The sequence below is a fragment of the Ambystoma mexicanum genome, chromosome 6p, assembly GCF_040938575.1.
Source record: "Ambystoma mexicanum isolate Mex_15411 chromosome 6p, UKY_AmexF1_1, whole genome shotgun sequence".
Lineage (NCBI taxonomy): Eukaryota > Metazoa > Chordata > Amphibia > Caudata > Ambystomatidae > Ambystoma > Ambystoma mexicanum.
In genome coordinates, this window is record NC_090935.1 from 104,550,956 (window position 1) to 104,572,718 (window position 21,763).

Genomic DNA, 21,763 nt, shown 5'->3' on the forward strand with positions numbered 1-21,763 from the left:
GGCAAGCCATATTTCAAGTAAGATGGTGATAATGTGAATAATAACAATGTAGAGACAAATTAGATTTTCTAATATTGAACCATTATGAGCATACTAGGTCTGGGTCTTGAGGAGCCCTCAAGACCAAGAAGCAGCTGTGCTGAGCTGCATCGATCGCCGAAGAAGTCGTCTTGCTGCAGGGTCAGCTAGATCTTGATCCAATTTGTGTCCGACATGCACAATATGCCCAGAGAGGATCGCAAACGACCCGTCCTGCCTACAGAGCTTGGGGGCACTCTACAGAGCCTGAAGACCCCTTCCATGAGTTCTGCGTGAGGCTCCGTTCGCCATTTGCCATGAGGAGCAGCTGATCTGCTCAACGCGATCATAAGATGGCCCCCGCCCGAAACAACCAGCTTTGTTTATCTTGGTTGCCTAGCAACCCTTCTCCCTGGAGCTTATAGGCTAAAAGGCGAGCCGGGGGCGGAAGCCGGCCCACCACGCCTAAGGCCCATGCAGCACAAGGCCCCTCCTGTCTGCACCTGTCCGCGCCGGCAGCACGGCTCTGGACACTGCATACTATATACTTAGCACCACTGCCGTCATTGTCTTACGGTGTACCCTCATTAATGACTATATCTACTCCTGGTGTGCCGCTCAGAGCTACAACTCACATGTGCACAGCCCGAGCCATCTCAGCCTGAGCGCCTGAGTACGAACAAGTATCAGATTCAGGTACTAAATATATATTGTATCTATTACAACTTTTACCAACCTTAACGGTAATCAGGCACTATGGCAAGTACTACTGCACCATTATATCCGGTACGCTATCAATGTTACTAGTATTGCCTCTATCCACACTACAGCGCTTGAGCCCGCTTCTGGTAAGATCATTGACACTATGTTGAAACTGTTTGGGGACTGTAACGGTACTCCCTGCTCATCTGCTCCTGTAATCTGTTTTATATTGCTTGTGCCCCCGCTGTTGAACTATGGTTATGCCATACGCCCACTTGCTTTAGTTTACTATGCTAATTGTGCCTCCCACTAATCTGTGATAGCGCTGAACGCCCTAGCCTAGTATTGCCAACCTTCTGATTGTGCCCAATGCTAATCTGTGCCTACGCTGGAGTTTACTATGCTAATGCGCCTCCCACTAATCTGTGCGCTGAACGCCCGAGCCTAGTATTGCCAACCTTCTGATTGCGCCTACAGCCAAACTTTGCCTACACCGGAGCCCACTTACCTTTAGCATTCCTAAAAATGCACATTACCAGGAGCCCACTGACCCGCCTTACTCTTGCTCTAGCCACTACTGTAATAGCAAACATATTGGCAAACTATAGCCCCCCACCACCATGCCAGCACTACACCTACCCTGTACAAATCTAGAAAAGCCTACCAAACCAACTATGCAAGAACCACTGATATCACAACCTTGCACGACCTCTGATAGAAATAGTAGACTCTGTGCAAGACTGTCTAAATTGCATGAACCCCTAGCCAGAACGCTAGTATGCAGCAACAATAGATCGACTCCCATACCTGTCGCTGATACCTATAAACCTAAAGGTAATTCACTACAAATGACACAGAATTCGTCATCAGCTGGTTCACCTGGCCATACTCTCAAAGGAGCATTAATAAAAGCTAGATCTTTGGTCGCCCATGCCATTGAGATATCGGAGATTATACAGTTAGAACAACTAGACCTATTAGCAGTCATTGAATCCTGGCTGCATGCCGCTGCAGGCCCAGCACTTTCACTAGCTATCCCTAAAGGTTACACTATCCTAAGATCAGACAGAACTGACACACGAGGAGGAGGTATTGTACTTATTGCAAAAGACAACTTACCAATCAGACTGACACCCCAACTGGACACTAAATCTTGTGAGAACCTATCGGCCAAACTTAGTCTAAATAGTACCCAAACTCTCAGAATTCATCTAATATACAGGCCGCCAAACCCTATTGGACCTTTTGAAGATGACTTATCCAACATCAAATCCAATAACTTAAAAAATTCACCTCAAAACATACTATTAGGAGACTTTAACTTAGGGTATAACAACCCTAAAGATGCACATGCATCTACTGTGGCAAATATCCTCACAGAACAAGGTTTCACCCAAAAAGTACTTGACCCTTCACACTTAAAAGGAAGAACTATTGGACTGGATAGCAGATTACAATCGTAACGCAACTATCTCCTCCAACACACCTGTGATATGGACAGATCACCACATCATAACTTTTACTCTCGACACTGGTAAACCCATTGCTCTGCCTGCTTTACTAGCTCCTCCAGTTCCCACTCGTAATAAAAAGAACATCACCTGTGACAAACTGCTCCCTCTCATTTTACCTACTCTCAATGCCATCCCAGAAGATTTGGGACCAGATGCCCTGGTCAAAGAATTTAACAACATTATGACCACTTCCCTATATACTATACAATAGCGCCACTTAAACTCAGACAAAGTAAACCTAAGGCTCACCTCAACTCCTGGTACACACCTCATTTAAAAACCTTACGTACCAAAAAAAAGATCATGCCAGACACTGGAAATCTCATCCATCTGAAGAAAATAAAACTAATCTGAGTGCCATTTCTGCCCTCTACAAAAAAGAAATACTCTTAGCCAAACGTGAATCTTATAACTCAAGAATAGCCCAAGCTAACTCTAGTACTAAGGAACTCTTTGTTATCCTCAAAGAACTAGAAGGACCCATTCCTGTACCTGACAACTGTGTCAAGGATAAACTGTGGTGCTCGAACATCCAACAACCATTGACAGGCAAAGTTGCAACGCTACAAACAAAAATTAACAATAAAAAAGCCTCACTATCAACTAACTCGCCTAATAATACCACCTCAAACACTCCCACTATTACCGACACAGTGCCTCGTTTCAAATTCTCCAAAGTTACCATTCTCGAAACAGAAAAGACAATACTCTCACTAAAACCTTCCAATTGTCATGGCGATCAATTCCCTGCCCAACTTATAAAAGATGCAGCCAGAGAACTGTCACCTTTTATTACTAAACTGATCAATGCATCATTCATGACCAACTCTATCCCCTCTAATCTTAAGGAATCCTGGGTGCTCCCCCTACTAAAAAAACAAACCCTAGACCACCTAATTCCCACTAACTACCGACCTATTACCACGGTACCATTCCTTCTGAAAATCATAGATAAGATGGCCTATCTACAAATTCAAAAACACTTGGAATCTAATCACTTGCTATGATCTAGACAATCAGGCTTCTGGCCTCAGCACTGGACAGAAACTGCGTTAATCGACCTGAAGGCCCAGATCAATGATCTTAGGGATAAAGGTGACCTAGCTCTCCTTTTGCTCCTGGACTTATCGGCCGCCTTTTACTTGGTCGATCATCAGGTCTTGTGCAGCCACCTGGACTCGGCAGCACATTTAGCCCCAGAAGCCATTGCTTGGATACAATCTTTTTTTAGTGATCGCACCATGAGAGTATTCTCTCCCATTGCATCAGCTGACCCTATCCCTATCACGTGTGGTGTTCCCCAGGGTTCATGTGTCTCGCCCACCTTATACAATATCTTTACCAAGCCCCTTTTCGATGATCTGGATCATCTGGGTATCACCTACACTAACTATGCAGATGATACGCAGATCCTCCTACCGATTACTGGTGATTATGAAAAGGATTTGGCCTTGTTGAATAAGGTTTATCTCATCATCCAGGCTTGGATGGCCTCCCATGGACTATGCCTGAATGATGACAAGGCAAAGATCATCATCCTGGATACACAATCATCTCTCAAAAAACTAAGCTCTAAATACTCAGCCTTTAGCGTCGACAATAATACCATTACAGTTGCTAAGGAAGTCAAAATGTTGGGGTTTTATTTAGATTCTGACCCATCTTTTAACAAACAGGTTAATACGCTGGCCTCGACCACAGCCTATACCTGCAAATTAAACAGAGCGGGCAGAGCCTTCCTGTCTAATACCAGCTGCATTACTTGGGGCGAGCAAGCAAACTACCAAGAAAATCCAACTCCTGCAAAATAACGCTCTCAGAGCTGTGCTTGGAATTGCAAGGAGCGTACATATCTCGGACACCAGAAGAGCCAACAACTGGCTGTCCACAACTGACAAAATCAAACTCAAAGTCGCCTCCCTTACTCATAAATGTGTAAACAAAGTAGCCCCTCGCTATCTTGTGGACAGAATCACTACCAAACCTGAGACAAGACCAACCAGACTCTCCAACACTAATTGCCTTCTGACCACCAGATTTAAACTTGCCAGAGTGGGAGGTAATAGTTTCCAGGTCAAGGCTACCCAGCTATGGAACTCACTCCCTACCACCCTCAGACTAGAACCTTCATACACAAAATTTCGCCACAACTTTATAAAGTTGCTCAAAGATTCTGACGGTTAAACGAGATTCTGATTCCAGACCACCACCCACAGCCTTCACCTGCATTACCTTCCTATACTTTAGACTTCCTTTGGCATCACACTGTAAAATTATGTAATATTTTTTACTGTATATATGTTCTTTGTGTCATTATCCTGTAAAAACTGCTGACTGTAATGATGGTTTTTGACTTATATAATAACATTGTAACTGTAACGTCTTCCTATGTATAACCAAGCTGTGAGTAAACTTATGCGATGCACCCGATTACCCTCGGGTTTAGTGCGCAATACAAGTAATAAACTAAACTAAACTAAACAAAATTAAAAAATGTAAGTTAGAGAAGTTGGAAAAGGGGACTCTGGTTAGTGGGCATCGATACATTTATAGAAGATTATTTCGTTCTTTATGATTATAGATGGTGTTAAGAACACATTGTTATTTTGAAGAAAAACATTAAGGACTCTTTTTCCTGAAGAAGGATGGTATATCCAAAACTCATTGGAGATAATTACTGGTGTCCCAAATGATTAAATATATCAACAAAGTATCCGTATCATTATAGAAAGGATCTTTTAAGGGCATTTTGCATATATCATAAACACTAATAAGGAACACAACAATTGAACAATAAGCAAAATATCTTCTTGAACCATTGAGGAATATCGAAATAATTTACATGGTAATTGTTTTGTTGATTTTATACATGTCAAATATGAATAATAATAATTATAAATGAAAGAGATTCATTTCTGATTGTAATATCGACTGAAATATAAAATGTGCTGTGTTACATATGGAAGAGATTAGTTCTCGTGTGGAGTGCAGGGGGACACACAAAGATGTCTATTGTTATTTTGAAATAGATGCTTAGCCCAGAAATATGGACACTATCGTCCAGGCTTTGGCTCTCTGGAATCAAGCAGTGTTGCGGCTGATGGCATAAGCAATGCAACTGAGTCTGAAGTTCTAAACAGTGCAACCTTTTTTTCTATCTGAACACAGAAAGTAGATGACAATTCTTCAAAAAGAAAAATTGAAAACAGCACTGATTCTCTGACAGGCAAATGAATTTTATGAAATTAAATACCTTACCAAATTTTGCTTTTCCATATTCTACTATTATGCATTGCTCATACTTGTGTTATTTGCTTACTGTTGTTTGTAAATCGTTTGTTGTATGTACAGAGCAATGAAGCGGATTTGCTGGTATTATACATTTTCTTTTTAATTTTAAAAGCTAAGTTTAGATAATTGTATTTGGCTATTATGATGTGCCAAGTAAATTCATATGAGACTTCAGATTAACCCTGCTGCTGTTTAGGATTTTATACACAGGAATGACTACTTGGATGTCTGACTTCTAGTCATAGAACCATTCCAGTCCTAGCCACTGGTTTACTTAGTTCATCGCGTGCATAATTGAACATTGTACATAGTGGGACCCACTTTCGGTTTTGCATTGCTATTTTTTTCCTGTTGCCAAACCTTTATACCTTGAACCATTCGCTATACTTACATCTATGTAGCTGGCATTGATGTAATCCTCTTCTGTGGGCCGGGACTGTAACACCACTCGTGAGTGATCATCTGCAATAGAGACGAAGAGAAGGAAGTGGGCAAGAGTGTATGCCTTCATGGAGAAGCACGAGAACAGGCAGCGATAAATGAGAGAAGAAGAAATATGGCCTCATCACGACCCAGGCGGTAAGTTACCGCCTGGGCCGTGACTTTACCACCATGGCGTAAACTACGTTTACGCCATTGTGGTTGGCGGACTTACCGCCTCATTCCGACCTTGGCGGGGCGGTAAGTCCCCAATCCCCATTTACCCTTCCCCATTCCCATTTTTGCCCCATAGGGCATAATGGGAGTGGGGAAGGCGTTAATTACGCCACCGTAAATTACGGTGGCGTAATTAACTCCATGGTCCCTTAGCGCCATGGATTTTAACACCTGCTAAAAGCCGGTGTTAAAAGCGCCATGGCGCTAAGGGACCTCGTAATTGGCGGTAAGGGGTCGGCGCAGCTAACGCTGGCGTAAACCCCTTACCGCCAGGGTCGTAATGAGTGTCATAGTATTTTCTATGAGGAGGAAAGGACTTCAAGATAGAGGTCCTGGCATGAAGCCTGGGGACGAAGTGGATCTTGCCCATTCGTTCCAGGGAGGCAACCCACTGCCTCTACAAGATCCCTAAAGACATATCACACAACAGTATCAGAGCCAACCTACAGGCTTCCACTTCAGAGGCCTCAGAGTTCACCTTACAAGGTGGCTGCAGGAGATCAGACAATGTGCTGTTTGATAGACCACAGCCTCATAGACTAATGCCTCACATTCACGTGTCCCCATATACGGAATAGGTGCATTCATGGGCACAGGCACAGCACTACATGGCAATGTACAGCCATTGTATACCTACACTGCTAAATAGTTAATTACCTGTAACTTTACTTCTCCGTCATGGGTTTCTAGGACACATTCATACACATTGACTATGTCTGTCATTGTGCCTGGTCCTGTAGACACTTCTAAACAATAAAATGAATAAGTAACCAACATAGCATGTCTTGCTTCAATGCTTTTTTACTTTGCTCTCTTTCACTTCTACAAAGCTCCTAAGTAAATGTTACAGCTAGAGTCAGCATTAAACCGAAAGGGAGATGAAGGTGAAACACAGGCATACTTGTTAAACATATGAAAAAGGCAACAGAGATTCTCTTGCTTGAGTCAGATCTATCTTTCATTTCTCCATCCATTTTCCTGGATTATCAGGGAGGATGGAAGACAGCGAGAATTACAGTTAACTAACTCTTCATTTTCCGCTGGGGGCTTGCAAGCAATATTAAAAAATAATGCATAGACTAGCAAGCTAATGTGGGGACGGGAACACGGGAAAAGCAGGGGAAAGTAAACACATGTGATATTCATTCACTTAAACACGATTCCCTTGAGTATCCCACCTGACTTCAGAGTTTTGTATGGCACCTAATCTAGACAGGAATATCTAACAGCGGGTTAGAGCCATTTTCATGTGGCCATTTTGAAGATCTTTGAAATGGTGCGTTTCTCAGAAGAGTGGCTATTGCCACATTTCACAGTGTGGTGTGACCCTGGGCTCACATATCACGTGGTTCTTAGGTTTCTGGTAGCATAGTTTGCTGATGGGAAAGTATCTATGGTAATTATACGGTGTAGGGAACATTCTTTTGCTTATGACTTAGATGATAAAAGTGCGCCTAATGTACTACCTTCATACGGTCTTAGAAAGATCTGATCTTCTTGGCCATCTAAGCGATTGATTATCTGGAAATCCATTCCAAAAACACATTTGAAAGGAATGCAAAGTCTATCCTAAGTGGAACTACAAAAATAAAGAATACTAACTCACAGATAGGGCTTGGTCCTTCCCTACACTGTCGACAGATGACTCGTCCACCAAATCAGCTCCAGGCAACACCAAGGCACCAAATGTGGTCCCTGGTCATGCCCTGCGTCCAAGCATAGTGGCCACTTTGCTGCGCACCCTAAACCCGCCTGCTGGAGCTGCTTGGAGACACTTTGAGATGAACAAATGACTTACCCCTGGTAATGTTCTTTCTACTGGATGTTCCCCCCACAGATTCCTCATCTTTGATATACCGATATCCTTCTCAGAGTATCGGAATTTCTTTTGAAAGTAGAGCGTGGTGTGTGCAATCGAGTCAATGTCCCTCGATGCTTTCAACAGGATGTGATGTTGTTGAAGGTATAAAAAGCACTCACTGCGCCCGCTGCCTCAGTTCTAGTTCTTCCCTCTTTTGCACAGTCGACTTGAGGATTACTAAAACCTGCAGGGGCACTAAGAGAAGCATTATTAAAAACCTCACCCACAGTCAGAGGAGTAGGCTGGGGGGTGTTATGAAATCTGTGCGAGGGACATCCAGTAGAAAGAACCATTATCCGCGGTAAGTAATGTGTTCATCTAATGGAATGTGTCATCTTTGATAGACTCCTATAGCAGTTTTATAGATGGAGGTTGAGGGCAAGTGGAACTTTTGGTGAAGTATTCATTACTGGTTTATATCGTGCAGGACTGCCCTTCCAAACTAAGCGTCCTAACTCAACAGTAATGTTTTGAAAAAGTGTGTAGTGAGGACCAAGTTGCGGTATTACTAATGTCTTGCACTGGTACACCTCTTTGAAGAGCCAATGTGGTTGCCTCTCTTCTGGTGGAATGAGCCCTTAGATTTTCTGGGACATCATTTCCAGCCATAGAACAGCATTCTAAAATACAACGAATGATCAAATGTGACAACGTTTGCTTAGTCACAGCATGGCCTAGCCAATTGCCTGACATTCGCCATCCTAGAAATATAGAAGTTAAGAGCCCTTTTAGGATCCAGCCTATCTAACCTCTCTTCCTCCTTAGAAGGGTGACGAGGTGGATGAAGTGCCAACAATGTAATGTTTTGAGTCAGATGGAATTCGGTCACGACCTTGGGAAGGAAGGAGGAGCCAAGCCTCAAGACTACCTTCTCCTCATAAAAGTAGGTTTACATGACACCGCTTGCAGCTCACTCACTCTGCGAGCAGAAGTGATAGCTAACAGAAAGATTGTCATCAATGTTAACCTGAGCAGACAGGAATAGAGAGGTTCAAATGGAGATCCCATTGAAAAACTTAATACCAAGTCTAAATCACAGGACAGGACCAGAAAAGGGATCGGTGGGAAAGTATTTGTCAATCCCTTGAGGAATTGAATGACAATTGGTATCTTAGAGTAAGAGCCCTGCTCAGGCGTGTGTATAAAAATGGAAAATGCCACCACGCAGCCCTTGATGGTAGCCACCGGCAGCCCATGATGGGCGAGGTGCAGCAAAAAAGAAAGCACTGAAGGTGTATGCAAACAAAAGGGTCATCTTTAGCTCTACACTAGCTGCAAAATGTGTTCCAACGGCAGCTGTATAGTACTATTGTTGCTGGTATTCTGGCCAAAAGCAACACCTGTATGACGTCTTCCGGGAGATCCCAATCTTTTTATATTCACCTCTCAGTAACCAGACATGAAAGTTCAGAGTCCTGATTTCTGGGTGAAGAAGACAGCCCTCCTATTTTGAGAGTAAGTCCACTCTCTGGGGAAGACAGAATAGAGGGCAGACGGGCATGTCTAGAAGGACCGGGTACCATGCCCTCCTGGCCCAATCCGCAGCAATCAGGATTGTGGACTTCCCGAACTTCCTCAATCTCCTGATGACATTTAGAATGATGGGGATTGGTGGGATCGCGTACAGGAGTTGAAATTCCCAGTCCACTATGAACACGACCCCAGAGCTCTTCTCTGAGGAAATTCCAGAACCAGAACAGGTCGCATTTCCTATTGATATTGGACATAAACAGATCCACTTGAGGAGTTCCCAAAAGGGAGTAGATCTCTAGAAGGACTTTCTGAGCCAACCTGCCACTCATGGGAGACAGTGCTCTGCCTGCTTAGAGCCGCCACCATCGTGCTGTATGGCTAGGTGAACAGTCTAGAGAGACATCCCATTTTGCAGTGCCCAAAACCAGAGCTGCATTGCCTCCCTACACAGTGATATGTGACCCTACACCTCCTCTCTTGTTGAGATAATGCATGGCCACTGCATTATCAGGACCTTCTTCCCTTTTATGGAAGGCAAAAATGCCATCAGCGGCAGTCTGATTGCCCTCAGCTCTAAGTGAGCCCCCATTCCGTGAGGGGAGAGTCCATGACTACTGTTATCTCTGGCAAGGATTGCCAAAAAGGTTCCCCTATCATCACATTCTCCTGGCATGCTTACCGCAGGATATCCTGCACGACCTTGCTTGGGACCTGAAGGTCTGTTATTTTGCCTGAGAATATTGACCCGTGGGATCTGAAGGCCCACTGGAGCGACCTCATCCATAGGAGGACTTCTGGCACCAGAAAAATGCAGGATGCCATATGGCCCAGCAGCCTTAGAAAGTCCAATGATGGGAGATGTGGGCGATCTGAAATCTTGTTAGCATCTGCAATATATGCCGAGCCCTCAACTTGGGAGGCAAAGCCTTCCACAAGGAACAGTCCAGGACAGCAAGCCCTAGGACTGCTCCAATGAATTGCAGCTTCTGAGAAGCTGTCACCTGGGACTTCTTGAAATTGAGGGTGAAGCCCAATTTGTGGAGAGAGTAGCAGGTGCTATTGAGATGTTCCAGAGCCTGTTAGGGAGAACGAGCTCTGATCAACCAACCGTCTGTGTAGTGTGAGAAACATGAGGGTATTCTCACTCCGAGACCCCTTGGATCCTCTGCTCAGGTGGAAGGGCCATCGCTATTGGATCCAGACCCTGGGGGCGGAGAAGCGAGGGAGGATCACCTGGGTGGAGGGTCCTTGGGAACTGGGAGGGGGGTACCCTTGGGTGAGATATGGTATCCCCCTTTTCCTAGCGACAACCAACCCAACCCTTCCCCCACCTTTATGGGCTATTGTAAAACAGCTCCCCTCATTTCTCCACAATTGACACTTTACAATACTGGGATGAAGAAGAGGCAACTAGGTTCTTTTACCACTCTAGTACTGGGAGGAGGAAGATGCCTGCTAAGAGCAATGAAGTTCAGGCTTGTCCCTCTAATGGTGGTGAGCAAGGCTGATTGATCATCCACGCCTGTAGCCTGTTAAAGGAGCCCAACCCAGTGGCAGATAGGAATGACAGGAGAAGGACCAGGAGGTAGGTGCATGCAGTGAAGGAATGTACAGCGTGGTGTGGGAGTGGTGACTCCCTGGAGCAGACTGGGAAACGTGAGAGGAGCCATGCAGGAAGGCTGCAACTTCCCCTTCTATTCAAGGTGCTTGTTCCCCTGTCGTGGAGGACCACCCAAGGAGTATCTGAGGGGCAGGAACTGGAGCCACGACATTAAAGGAAGAAGGCTGCATGATCCGCGCTGCAGCTCGTACTTCTAAAAGCAGCCAGTGAGGTTCTAGTGCTTGGGAAACCTGGTGCGCATGTGTGAACTCTTTATTTCTTAAATACTGTGTATCGGAGAAGTTGCGTACTTAGGTACAGCACGTTTTTGTAAGTCTCCAATCCCATTCATTTTCAATTTGCAAACAGATGAGAATACTTGGTAGCGGAATGATCACGTGTGATGGAAAACACGTTTTCGAAGGTCTCCCAACAATGTACCCGGCAATTAAAGCAAAACGAACAAAACCTAACTATCAATACTGTACTGCAATTAAAGCAAAATTAACAAATAAAGAACTATAAACAAAGTGAAAATGGACCATAAGCAAGAAGCCAATGTTTGAATACTGAACTGAATTTGAAACCATGCTACCAAAGGAAATAGAACCTTTGAAACCCAGAAGTGAGGAGAACACTTTAAATTCAATCAAACCATTATATGTTGAAGTGTCAAAAAACTATCACCAACAAACCCTATATATATTGAAGTGTTAAAGGACTACTACAAGCCAACAATTATATGTGTAAGTGCCAAAAAAGGAATATACTCAAACCAAACAACAGTATTTACCAAATTCTAGTTAACAGTGGAATTTTCAAGTTGTATGCAAGCTGCAAATTATCTGAACAAATATTTAAACCAACATTAACTGAATTGCAGAGACAAGGATATTTTGTGTTTCTCTTTTGAACTGTTCCACTTGAAACTTGTGGACGAGAACCCTGAGTTTCAACCAGGAACATTTTCATGTCAAGGTTGTTTGAACTAAATTACTTGAAACTTGGGAAAGGGAACCCTGTGTTTTAACTAGGAACATTTTCATTTCAAGGTTATTTGAGGTATAATGTTTTATTTTGCAAAATAAATGAATAAAATATAACAATAACCAGTTGAATACCCAGCATTAAAATATAACAGAAGAGCACCATACAACTGGACAATAACAATAATGTATTAACCAATAAAATCTAACTAATGAAGTCAAGGGAAAGAAGAAAAAAGAATTCAAAACAAAAGGTTAAAGAAGAAAAGTCAGTAAAAAGTCGTAGATAGTGAACTCAAAGAATTTCAACAATCAGATACATGAATTATGGAGAGCATCACACATTAATATGGATATGAGAACCATGGAATGTACAGAACAAATGTATAGTGAATCATTAAACACTTCCAGGAAACAGAATTGTTTGAACTGTGTAACTTGTAATTTTGGGAAGGGAAACCAGAGTCCTCACTTGGGGAAAGGAATCCCTGAGACCTTAAGAAGACTATTGCATCCTACATTTAGGAATGGGAACTTTAAGATTTCTTTTCTTTGGAAGTGTTCTATACTTGGGGACGGGAGCTGCAAGGAAGCAGCAAGCTGGATGAAGCTCGGATCTTATTGTTAAACACTGTTTTTTGTTGGTTGCTGACATCCCTACACACTGTATAAATTAATTGTGAGGGCAGGCATAGGTTTTGGCCACAGTCATATTCCTAAGTTGAACTCTTTGACTCCGACTTTCCTTAGTTTTATTCAGGTAGGGAAATCCCACCTTAGCATAGGGCAAGTTAGGCCTTTTTCCAACCTGACATTTAAGTTCATACAATTACTTGTTCTGAATCTAGAATCTGTTGTCTGTGTTCTCCTTCATGATGCCTTCACGGTAGGGAAAGAGGTGAATCACTTCCCTCATTAGATTTGCTGCCACCACTGTCATCAACTTGGTGTTACCCCTCAGGCGGAGGTGAGCCCGAAAGGCAGAACTGGAAACTGATAGTGAGAACTGCCAATGGCCAACCTCGGGTATTTTCTGTGCTTGGGATGTATAGACACATGAAAACAAGCATCCTGAAGATCGAGTGACACCATCCAATCCTGCATCTGAAGGGCCTGAAGGTATCTGCGAAAGAGTAACCATCTTAAATATTTCCTTCCTGAGGAACTTGTTCAAGTGTCTGGGGTCCAAGATGGATTGCAGTCCTCCGTCTTTCTTGGGAACCAGAACCAGAAAATAGGTGAAGTACAGATTCTGATTTGATTTGGAATTTGTAATGCGCATATCCTCCCGGAATCCAGTAGAGAGCCTGCATCTAGGCACAGATGTTCAATTCCCATAACCCCTTGAAAATTAAAGCAAGTGATGAAAAGCATTGAAACAAGTAAGTTTTCAGATTTTTCTGAAAAGGAGAAATGGACAATATATGCTGCAGTTCACCTGGAAGTGCATTCCAGAGACTGGGACCCCTAATAAAGAAACATATGATCTCCCAAGAAACAAAATGAAAGGCATTCCTTTTTTCTGCTTCTACTAATTTCTCTGATACGCCTCGCCTTGGTAGCAAGAGTGGTGGAGTTCGTAATCTGTATCATTCTTCTTGGACTCCATCCTGTTTTCCAGCTAACCTTTGCACTTTTTAAGCCTTGTAATACCTCTTTTTCTGTATTCCTTTCTCTCTTGTTTTTTTTATTGTCTGTAGACATCCAGTTCCTCTCTCCAGCTTTTAAACTCATTTACTCCATTCTTCCTCCTTCTTCTGTCTTTTTCCTCCTTGATGCCTCCAACTTTCATCTTTCTTTTACTCAGTCCTCCTCCTTTACCCCTTATAGGTTCCTTCAATCTTCACCATATTCCCTTCAGCCCTTCCTATGTCCCTGGTTTATATCCTGAGCTTATTCTCGCTTCCTTATCACCAAATACCTCAGTATGAGCTCATGTTATCGATTCCTCTAATCACAAACCCCTTTCAGTTTTACCTTCACTCCCTTCTTCCGTTGTTCCTCGTCCATCATCTCATCATGACGTGTGCATTTTCAATTCTTCCCTTCTGTCTTCCTTTTCTCCTCTTTCCTTTTCCTCTTTTTTCCTCCTTTCCTTCCATTGACTACTAAGTCGATCTTTCCTCTGACTAAGCTGACCAAGCAGCTTCTAGATTCATTCAAGTCTTCTTTCTGCTCTTGGTTCACACTATCCCACCTGTCATTTCTCTCCTTCTTGCAAGCGCCACAATTCCGGTTCTTCCCCTCATTCTCTTACTTCCCCTCCATGCAAAGTTGATCTCACCCTATTGCTCTTCATTCCTCTTATGACTTGCCGCTTTCCGACTTTAAAAAAACATTATGTTTCAGCCCTTACTGTGTCTCCCACTCACTTCCTCTGCCACTTAACCCAGCTTCTTAATAAAATACTCTCTCCTTGTACTCTTAACCCCTTCATCTCCCCTTTCTATAACCAGCTTTTTTGACTACTTCACGTCTAAAGTTTCTTCTCTGCATGCCTCCTTCATTTCCTCCCTTTCCACCATAGTTTCTTCCACGCCTGCACATCCATGCCAGCCTACTTTCCTGTCATTGTCTTCCTTTCGACCTCCTTATTGACTAGCATGCTCCTTGTTATCTTGTGCCTACCGTATGGCCTCTCACCTTAACCCTATTCCCTCCTCTCTAATTCCATTATTCTACCCTCATGTTATTTCTTATCTCACCTGCCTTCTCAATCTCTCTCTGTATACTTCCACCTTTAAACATGAAACTATTATTGCTATTTTGAAAAAAGCTTAAATTGACCCTGCCCTTCCTTACAATTTCCATCCCTTCCTCTCCAATTCTCCAAAGAGTCGTTTCACACAAGTCTCTTCTTTTTTAAAACTCTCCTTCCCCACTCCCTTCTGTTCAATCTGGCTTTTGATCTGTTCATTCAGATGAAACTGCACTGCTAAAAGTCTTGATGGTGTCATCATTTCTTTCACAGCGGTGACCTCTCCCCATGTGGCCAGGAGACGGCAGCTGCTACCTGATATAGCCCTGTGGTGTGGGGGGAGGAGGTGGTTAAAAGAGGGAGAATCAAATGGGGGAGAAAGCCGTTAAGGGACTAGAGGAGCACGATTGGATGAGATATGGTATTCCCTCTCTTCTTTTGAGGATACCCCATCCATAACCAATACCTTAATGTCATATTGCTACACCTCTCCTCATCCTCCTAGGAAAAGTATCAAAACCCATTGGACAAGATCTGTGTATATATCATCAAGACTTGACTTACCCACCATGACCAAATGTCATCTCAGACCTTTCTTACAAGTTATCAAGAGCTAACTTGCCTTCAAACACTTCGAAAGACACGTATTCAGATTCAAGATCAACAATGGACTTCCATTCCCATAACTGTAAGAGTACTAGAACGAGGAAGAGGAGGCGAATAATGCAGAGCGGAAAAGACCAAGAGTGCAGGCAGCACAATTGTTGTGAGTATAGTCCTGTAGCAGGGAGATTTACTGCTGAGTTATTGTGATTACAATCCTGTAGCCGGGAGATTTAAATCCCAGGCACAGCTCACAAGAGCCCGCTGCTGGAAGGAGAAAGCTGCTTCTCTCGGGACGCACTGAGAGACCGTGAAGCTGCAGAGGCTGTCATGGAGCCATCTGGCTCTGGGAGACAGAAATGGGAAGCTGTCCACGAGACCAGACATGCTGCACAGACGCCAGAAGTCAGCACAGGGCTTCTGGGCGTTTGCAGGTGAGGCACAGCAGCGTCGTCCTTATCGAAGCAGAACAGAAAGTAGAAGAGCCCAGCAGGAGCCAGGGAGAGAGAGAAACTGATCGACCACTTCCAGCTGACCACGGGAAGAGAAAATAACACCAGCAAGAGCCAGTGAGTTACCGAAAAAGGAAGCAGGGACACTGGCAGATGTGCCGGAAGTAAACAAATGTAAAACATGTGAATGAAAGACTTGAACGAGAAGAAAATACTATACCCTTTGTAAAAAGGGAAAGCGAACGAGAAGTAAGAGACTAGGTTTTGCAAGTGTATTCAATACACATTGAAGAAAAGCCCTGGCAGGGTACTGTCCGGCAGGTACTGTGTTACATAAAGCAGACTCAAGAGGATATTCCATTTAAAAGTGTGTGCAGAGCACATGTGAACAAGAGTGTTTACAAATGAAGGTGTGTACAGAGCTCATAGGAAAGAACGGCCCTGACAGGATAGTATACCAGGCAATTACAAGAGTGTAAAGAAAGCCCAGGCAGGATACTATACCAGGCAATTGCAAGTGTGCTAAAGAAAGCCCTGGCAGGAGAGTATATCAGGCAACAGCAATAACATTTACATGGGAAAGTGCTGGTGAAGAAATACACCAGGCAAAGACAAATTTAACAGTGGACATGTAGTATAACAGCAAGAGGGTATGGTATGGTATGGTATTGTTTATTTGTAAAGCACCTATACACAAAGAAAGTGTTTGAAATCGCTCAAGGAGGGAGGGAACAAGGGGAGAAAAACAACAGTCATTCAGAGTCCTTGAATTTCTGAACGGTACAAGTCTGCCAGGCAGAGTGCGTGGAACAAGTGCACATAATACAATTAACAGGGTAGATAACAGCAAATAAGGTCTGACGACGATTCTGCAGCTTTTCCCAGTGCATTGAGGCGCAACCATGCAAGGAGGGGAGACAGAGAAAAACAGATAGATGATCTTCAAGGCATGGTACAATCAGACCGTGCAAACGCACAGAGAGGTGAAGGAGAGGGAAGGAGCGGGGGGACAAGTGCAGAGGGCTGGGGTGAGGGGGCACCAAGTGTGCCCAGTCAGTCAGAAGCTGGGGTAAGTGCTCAGAGATGCCACTCTCATGGGTCATTGACCGAGTGCAGAACGCGGATGCAAGTGCAGGCCCAGAGGCAAGTGCGGGAGATTGGCGGGGGTGCCTGGGACCTGTGTGACTCTGAGGTACACCAGGCAGCCAGTCAGCAAGCTGAAGCAGAAAGGATGAGAGCGAGAGGATAGAGCAGAGAGAAAGGTTAGCAGGGTAGAGGGAGAGAGAAGGAGGAGGAGAAGAGGAATGTCTTAAGGAGGTTCTGGAACTTAAGGAGATCATGCTCAAGACGGCGTGCGGAAGGGAGGCTATTCTAGGGGGAGGCCTCTGCAGAGGATAAAGATCTCCCTCCATATCTCTGCTTGGAGAACCGGCTCACTCGCAGAAGGTTGGAGGTATATGAGCGGAGAACTCTGGAAGGACAGTATTTAGGTAGACATTGTTACAGATAGGTAGGTCCCAGGACCCAGAAAGCCTTGTGGACAATGCAGAGGGTCTTGAGCTTGATCCTTGCAGCCACGGGGTGCCAGTGAAGGGATTTCAGTGCCAGAGAGATGCAGTCCCTGGGCTTGAGGCCAAGGATAAGTCTTGCGTTTATGTTCTGGATGAGTTGCAGAGGGCGCAGAGGCAGGGAGGTTTAGAAAGAGGCTATTGCAGTAGTCCAGCCTTGAGAGAACCAGGGTCCTGGAGACAGTGAGCAGATGGGGGAAAGTGAGAAAAGGAAGAGTACCTCTGAGGAGATGGAGCTGGTAGTTGGACTTTTTAGAGATGTCCGAGATGTGAAAGGAGAGAGTGGAGTTGAAGATGACCCCGTGTTTTTTGCCTCGCAGGTGGGGGCAGGCCCAGGGCCAAGCGAGGCCGGCCAGAGTGAGAGTGGTAAAGCGGGAGCAGGAGTCCCAATGCAAACAATCTCAGTCTTATTGGAGTTGAGGCAGAGGCCATTTGTAGCACACCATGACTGAATTGCGGACAGATAGTCAGATATGAGCGAGGTAGAGGAGGTGGCTGAGGGTAGCCTGAAGGCGAGTTGTGTGTCATCCGCATAACACTGGAAGTTAGAGATAAAAGTGGCAATCACATGTGCCAGGGCAGCCATGTAGACATTAAAGAACCAGGGGGATAGGTAAGAACCCTGGAGAATGCCACAGGTTGACAGAGTGATAGTAGAGAGAAAGGACCCAAGTTCCACCTGGGATGGGTGGTCGGAAAGGAAGGAGGTTAACCATGCCAGAGCCTGAGGGGTGCTGAGAAGGATATATCAGGACCTGCCAAAGGTTGTGTGAAACCAAGGAAACAGGAAGTGAAAACCTGGCAGGAGAATACACCAGACATCCTAATGAGATAAGGATAAAGAACCAAGCTCTTTCAAGGAACTGAAATCTTTGAACATGCAATAGAGGGAAGAGAAATCTAAGGGAAGGGAACCACCCCCTGGAATAAGGAACTATGTTTTTCTTGAATTTTTGTGTTGGAGTTACTAATTCTTCTTTTGAACCTTTATAAACCACTTAAGGCCGAAGACATTATCCTTTCCTTTTTTTTTATTGTTGTATATGATTAACATTAACCTTTTACAACGATTTCATCATATATCCAAATCTTTCATAATATCATACTAAAACCATATATTTTAAAACAAAATAAAATATACATACACTCCAGGTTCAAGTTAGAGGAGAAAAAAAATGAATACTTTCCCACCCCAAAACAGGAGAAGACAGTACCCTGATGACATATGATTTCCTTTTGCTATTACTCAGGCAAGCAATTGCAGTGAATTTGAGCGTAAATTCTGAGTCGTTTCCTGAAACAAATTCAGCTGTCCAGTATAGTGATAGTTAGTTTCAAACTTAATCCTGGTTTTCAGGCTAGGACTCAATTTTACAGCTCTCCAACATCTGTATCACTGCAATTGTAATTTCCTGTGAATTACCACCAATAAGTCTTTCCTACCGGAATCTTGTGTAGAGTAAAGAGCAGAATGAGCGAATTTACTGAAGAGATGTTGTCTAGCTTCTGCTGTTCCTTCACAGAATAGCACTAGATGTTTGATGAACTGCTGTTCCGGGTTTTCACAGATCTTGCAGAGCTTTATTGCTTGAATGCCCATTCCTCTTTTTGCCAAGACTTCTCCAGTTTTGGTAACATTCAACCTCAACCTTAAGAACTTACTTCTGATTCTCCAGTCAGGGAATTTTACTAGATATTTATTCAGAACACCCAATTTCCGATCTGTCATCTGGAGGGGTTTCGGGCGTGTGCATGTTCTTATTTTCTCAATGGTTTGAATCCAGTCCATTTCATCCCATTTCTTTTTTGCTTTTATCGGATCTATAAGTAAAAGCTTAATCTCAATATCAGTATTTCGCAGTGAGTTTTCCACCAACAGCTTTAAAATGTCCAAGATGGGCGATTTCCCTGACTTTAAACGGCTATCTATAACCGCATATAGTGAGTCTTCTTGAGCGGTGATGATCTTCTGCCAGAGTGATATCAGTTTCCAACCTGCTTGTGATGCAAGAGACCTAAGGCCTAATTCAAAACGGAGATTGTCTATTGATAAACTCATAGGCAGCCCTTATGCATGCTTCCAAACGAGACCTTCCCATCTTTGCCACTGAGTATCGCATTAGTGAGGTTTTGCCCCCAATCCATACAGTAAGATCGGGACGATTTTTGCTTGATAGAATTTTAACACTGGGATAGTGGAAAATCTTCCATATTTCCCAAGTATCTTTTTCATCTGGGCCGTCAGAGGTTTGAGCTTCAGGGAAATTTCATGCTCCATCTTATACACTTCTGGGTTAGCAAAAATGTTATAGCCAAGATAGACCAACTCTTCTACTCTCGATATTCTCTATCCCCCCAATGACCAATGGTGGTAGGTGACATGTTTATTTTTCTGTCTATACAGTAAGATTTTAGATTTTGTAGGGTTAATTGAGAGCCCATTTATGTTCGCATAACTGAAAAGACCATCCAACAATCGTTGTAGTCCTATCGCAGTTCTATCTAAGAGAGGCACATCATCTGCATAGGCGAGCCAGTGTAGTTGGACCCCATTTAATACTGGACTCGCTAATGCAAAGGGAGCTAAAAAGTCCCCATGTCAGATGTATAAAGATTGAAAAAAAAAATGATCCTTTGCACCTTAGCGTTTATTTTATCAGAGTGCGAGGACCAGAATATTACTTTGGACATGGGATGGCTTTGTTTTGGACATTCTGACATTGACAGGCAGTTAGTTTTGGTTTTAGGCAGGGAAACACGTCCAGTGCAGGGACGGAGAGACATTTTCCCACCCCCTTTTATTTTCTAAAAGTCTTTGACCCAAACTTTGAATCCCTTGTGTTCTCACACTACCTTTTCTCCCCCTGTCACAACAAGCTCTCATGTAGTCTTAGATCTCTCTGCTGTATTTGGCAGCCCCCACTTTTTTCCTCTCTCTCCTGCTTTGATTTCTCGGGTGTAGTTTTTCAATGGTTTCTTAACTTTATAATCACACTCATTCAGTTTCCTGGCAATAGGTCTACATCACGTCCCATTCTCTGTGGTGTTCCTCAAGGCTCTGATCTTAGCTCGTAGACTTTTCACTCTATGCCATCCTGGTTTCCAACGACTTTTCCCCAAGACTGAAATTAATGATTTCATGATTTTTCTCCTTCTGTTCTACCAATTCCTGGTCTCTTGTTGCCTCTTTCCTTCCTCTCATTTTTACCCTTGGCACACAATCTGGGGGTCGTTTTAAATCAATTTGTCTCCTTCACTCTTCACATGTCAAATACTGCCCATGTCTGCTGTTTTCACTTTTATAATATATGTTGTGTCTGGCCTTTTCTTTTTTATATATGTTGTGTCTGGCCTTTGGCTTTTCATGCCACAGAATTGTGCATTATATCCCTAACCGATTCTCACCTTGACTATTGCTCAGTCCTTCTTTTTGGTCTTCCCTCTTATTGCCTTATGCCTCTCTGCTTGGTCATTCATTCTGGTATTCACCTTCTCTTCTCTATATCTGCTTAGTCTACTATTTCTTCTTCTTTTGATTTCCCTTCTCCCTTTTGAATCTCATCTTCTACTTCACATTCTGTTTTGTGGTTATGTGCCTTCATAGCCAACCCCCCTACTCTCCTCTCTTGTCTCACTCTACTCCCCTACCCAACCTCTTCGCTCTCAATATCTTTTTCAAGTGCATGCTTATACATGAAAACTACACAATGTAGGTACTGGTGATGGGTGTGCCTTTTATATATATTTTCTTCAATGATCAAAGATAAAGTTGTGAATGCCTACCCATAAGGATTGCGGTAAACAGGCATGGGTTTCTTAAGCAGGAGGAGTGGAAGTGGTTTGGGTATAGATGAAGCTCTGTTTTAACAGTATTGGCTCATTTGTAACCCTGACCAACTGGGTAGCCCATGCAGGTGACTTATGCTACAGCTTGTGATGCTTCAAATGGCAGAACGGATGCAGTAGTTGCCTTGGGCCCAATGTTCTTGTGGAAAGTGATCCCACTTGTCCGTCGCCCATACGATGAGACTTACCAAATACAGGGTGGGTGATAAGATACATTGCTTAAAGCCTATTGCTTTGAGGGCATTCTCTACAGAGGTGGTATTCAGATCATTTGGGTCCTAGGTTGAGGTCACCAGGAAGAATACTTTTTGAGGTAGGTTTAATGTTGGTGGTCAGGAGGTGAAGAAGATCGTCTTCAAAGGAGTTCAGAGGTCCAGGGGGACAGTAGATGGCATACATGGTGATAGTCTCAGTGCAAGATAGAGGTATTTTAAGAGAAAGTACGGTACAATGATATCTGCATTGTGGTGATTTTTCTGATAAAAATTAAGGTG

The 21,763-nt window shown here is 43.6% G+C and overlaps 1 protein-coding gene across 1 annotated transcript in view; it reads right to left on the minus strand.

The window, feature by feature from the left end:
* Positions 1–21,763, minus strand: part of LOC138511247 (receptor-type tyrosine-protein phosphatase kappa-like) — a 1,445,374-nt gene that overhangs the window by 438,880 nt on the left and 984,731 nt on the right. The window contains exon 18 of the mRNA XM_069626788.1: positions 5,917–5,987. Coding sequence (XP_069482889.1) covers positions 5,917–5,987 — 71 coding nt within the window. The remainder of the gene's footprint in view (positions 1–5,916; positions 5,988–21,763) is intronic.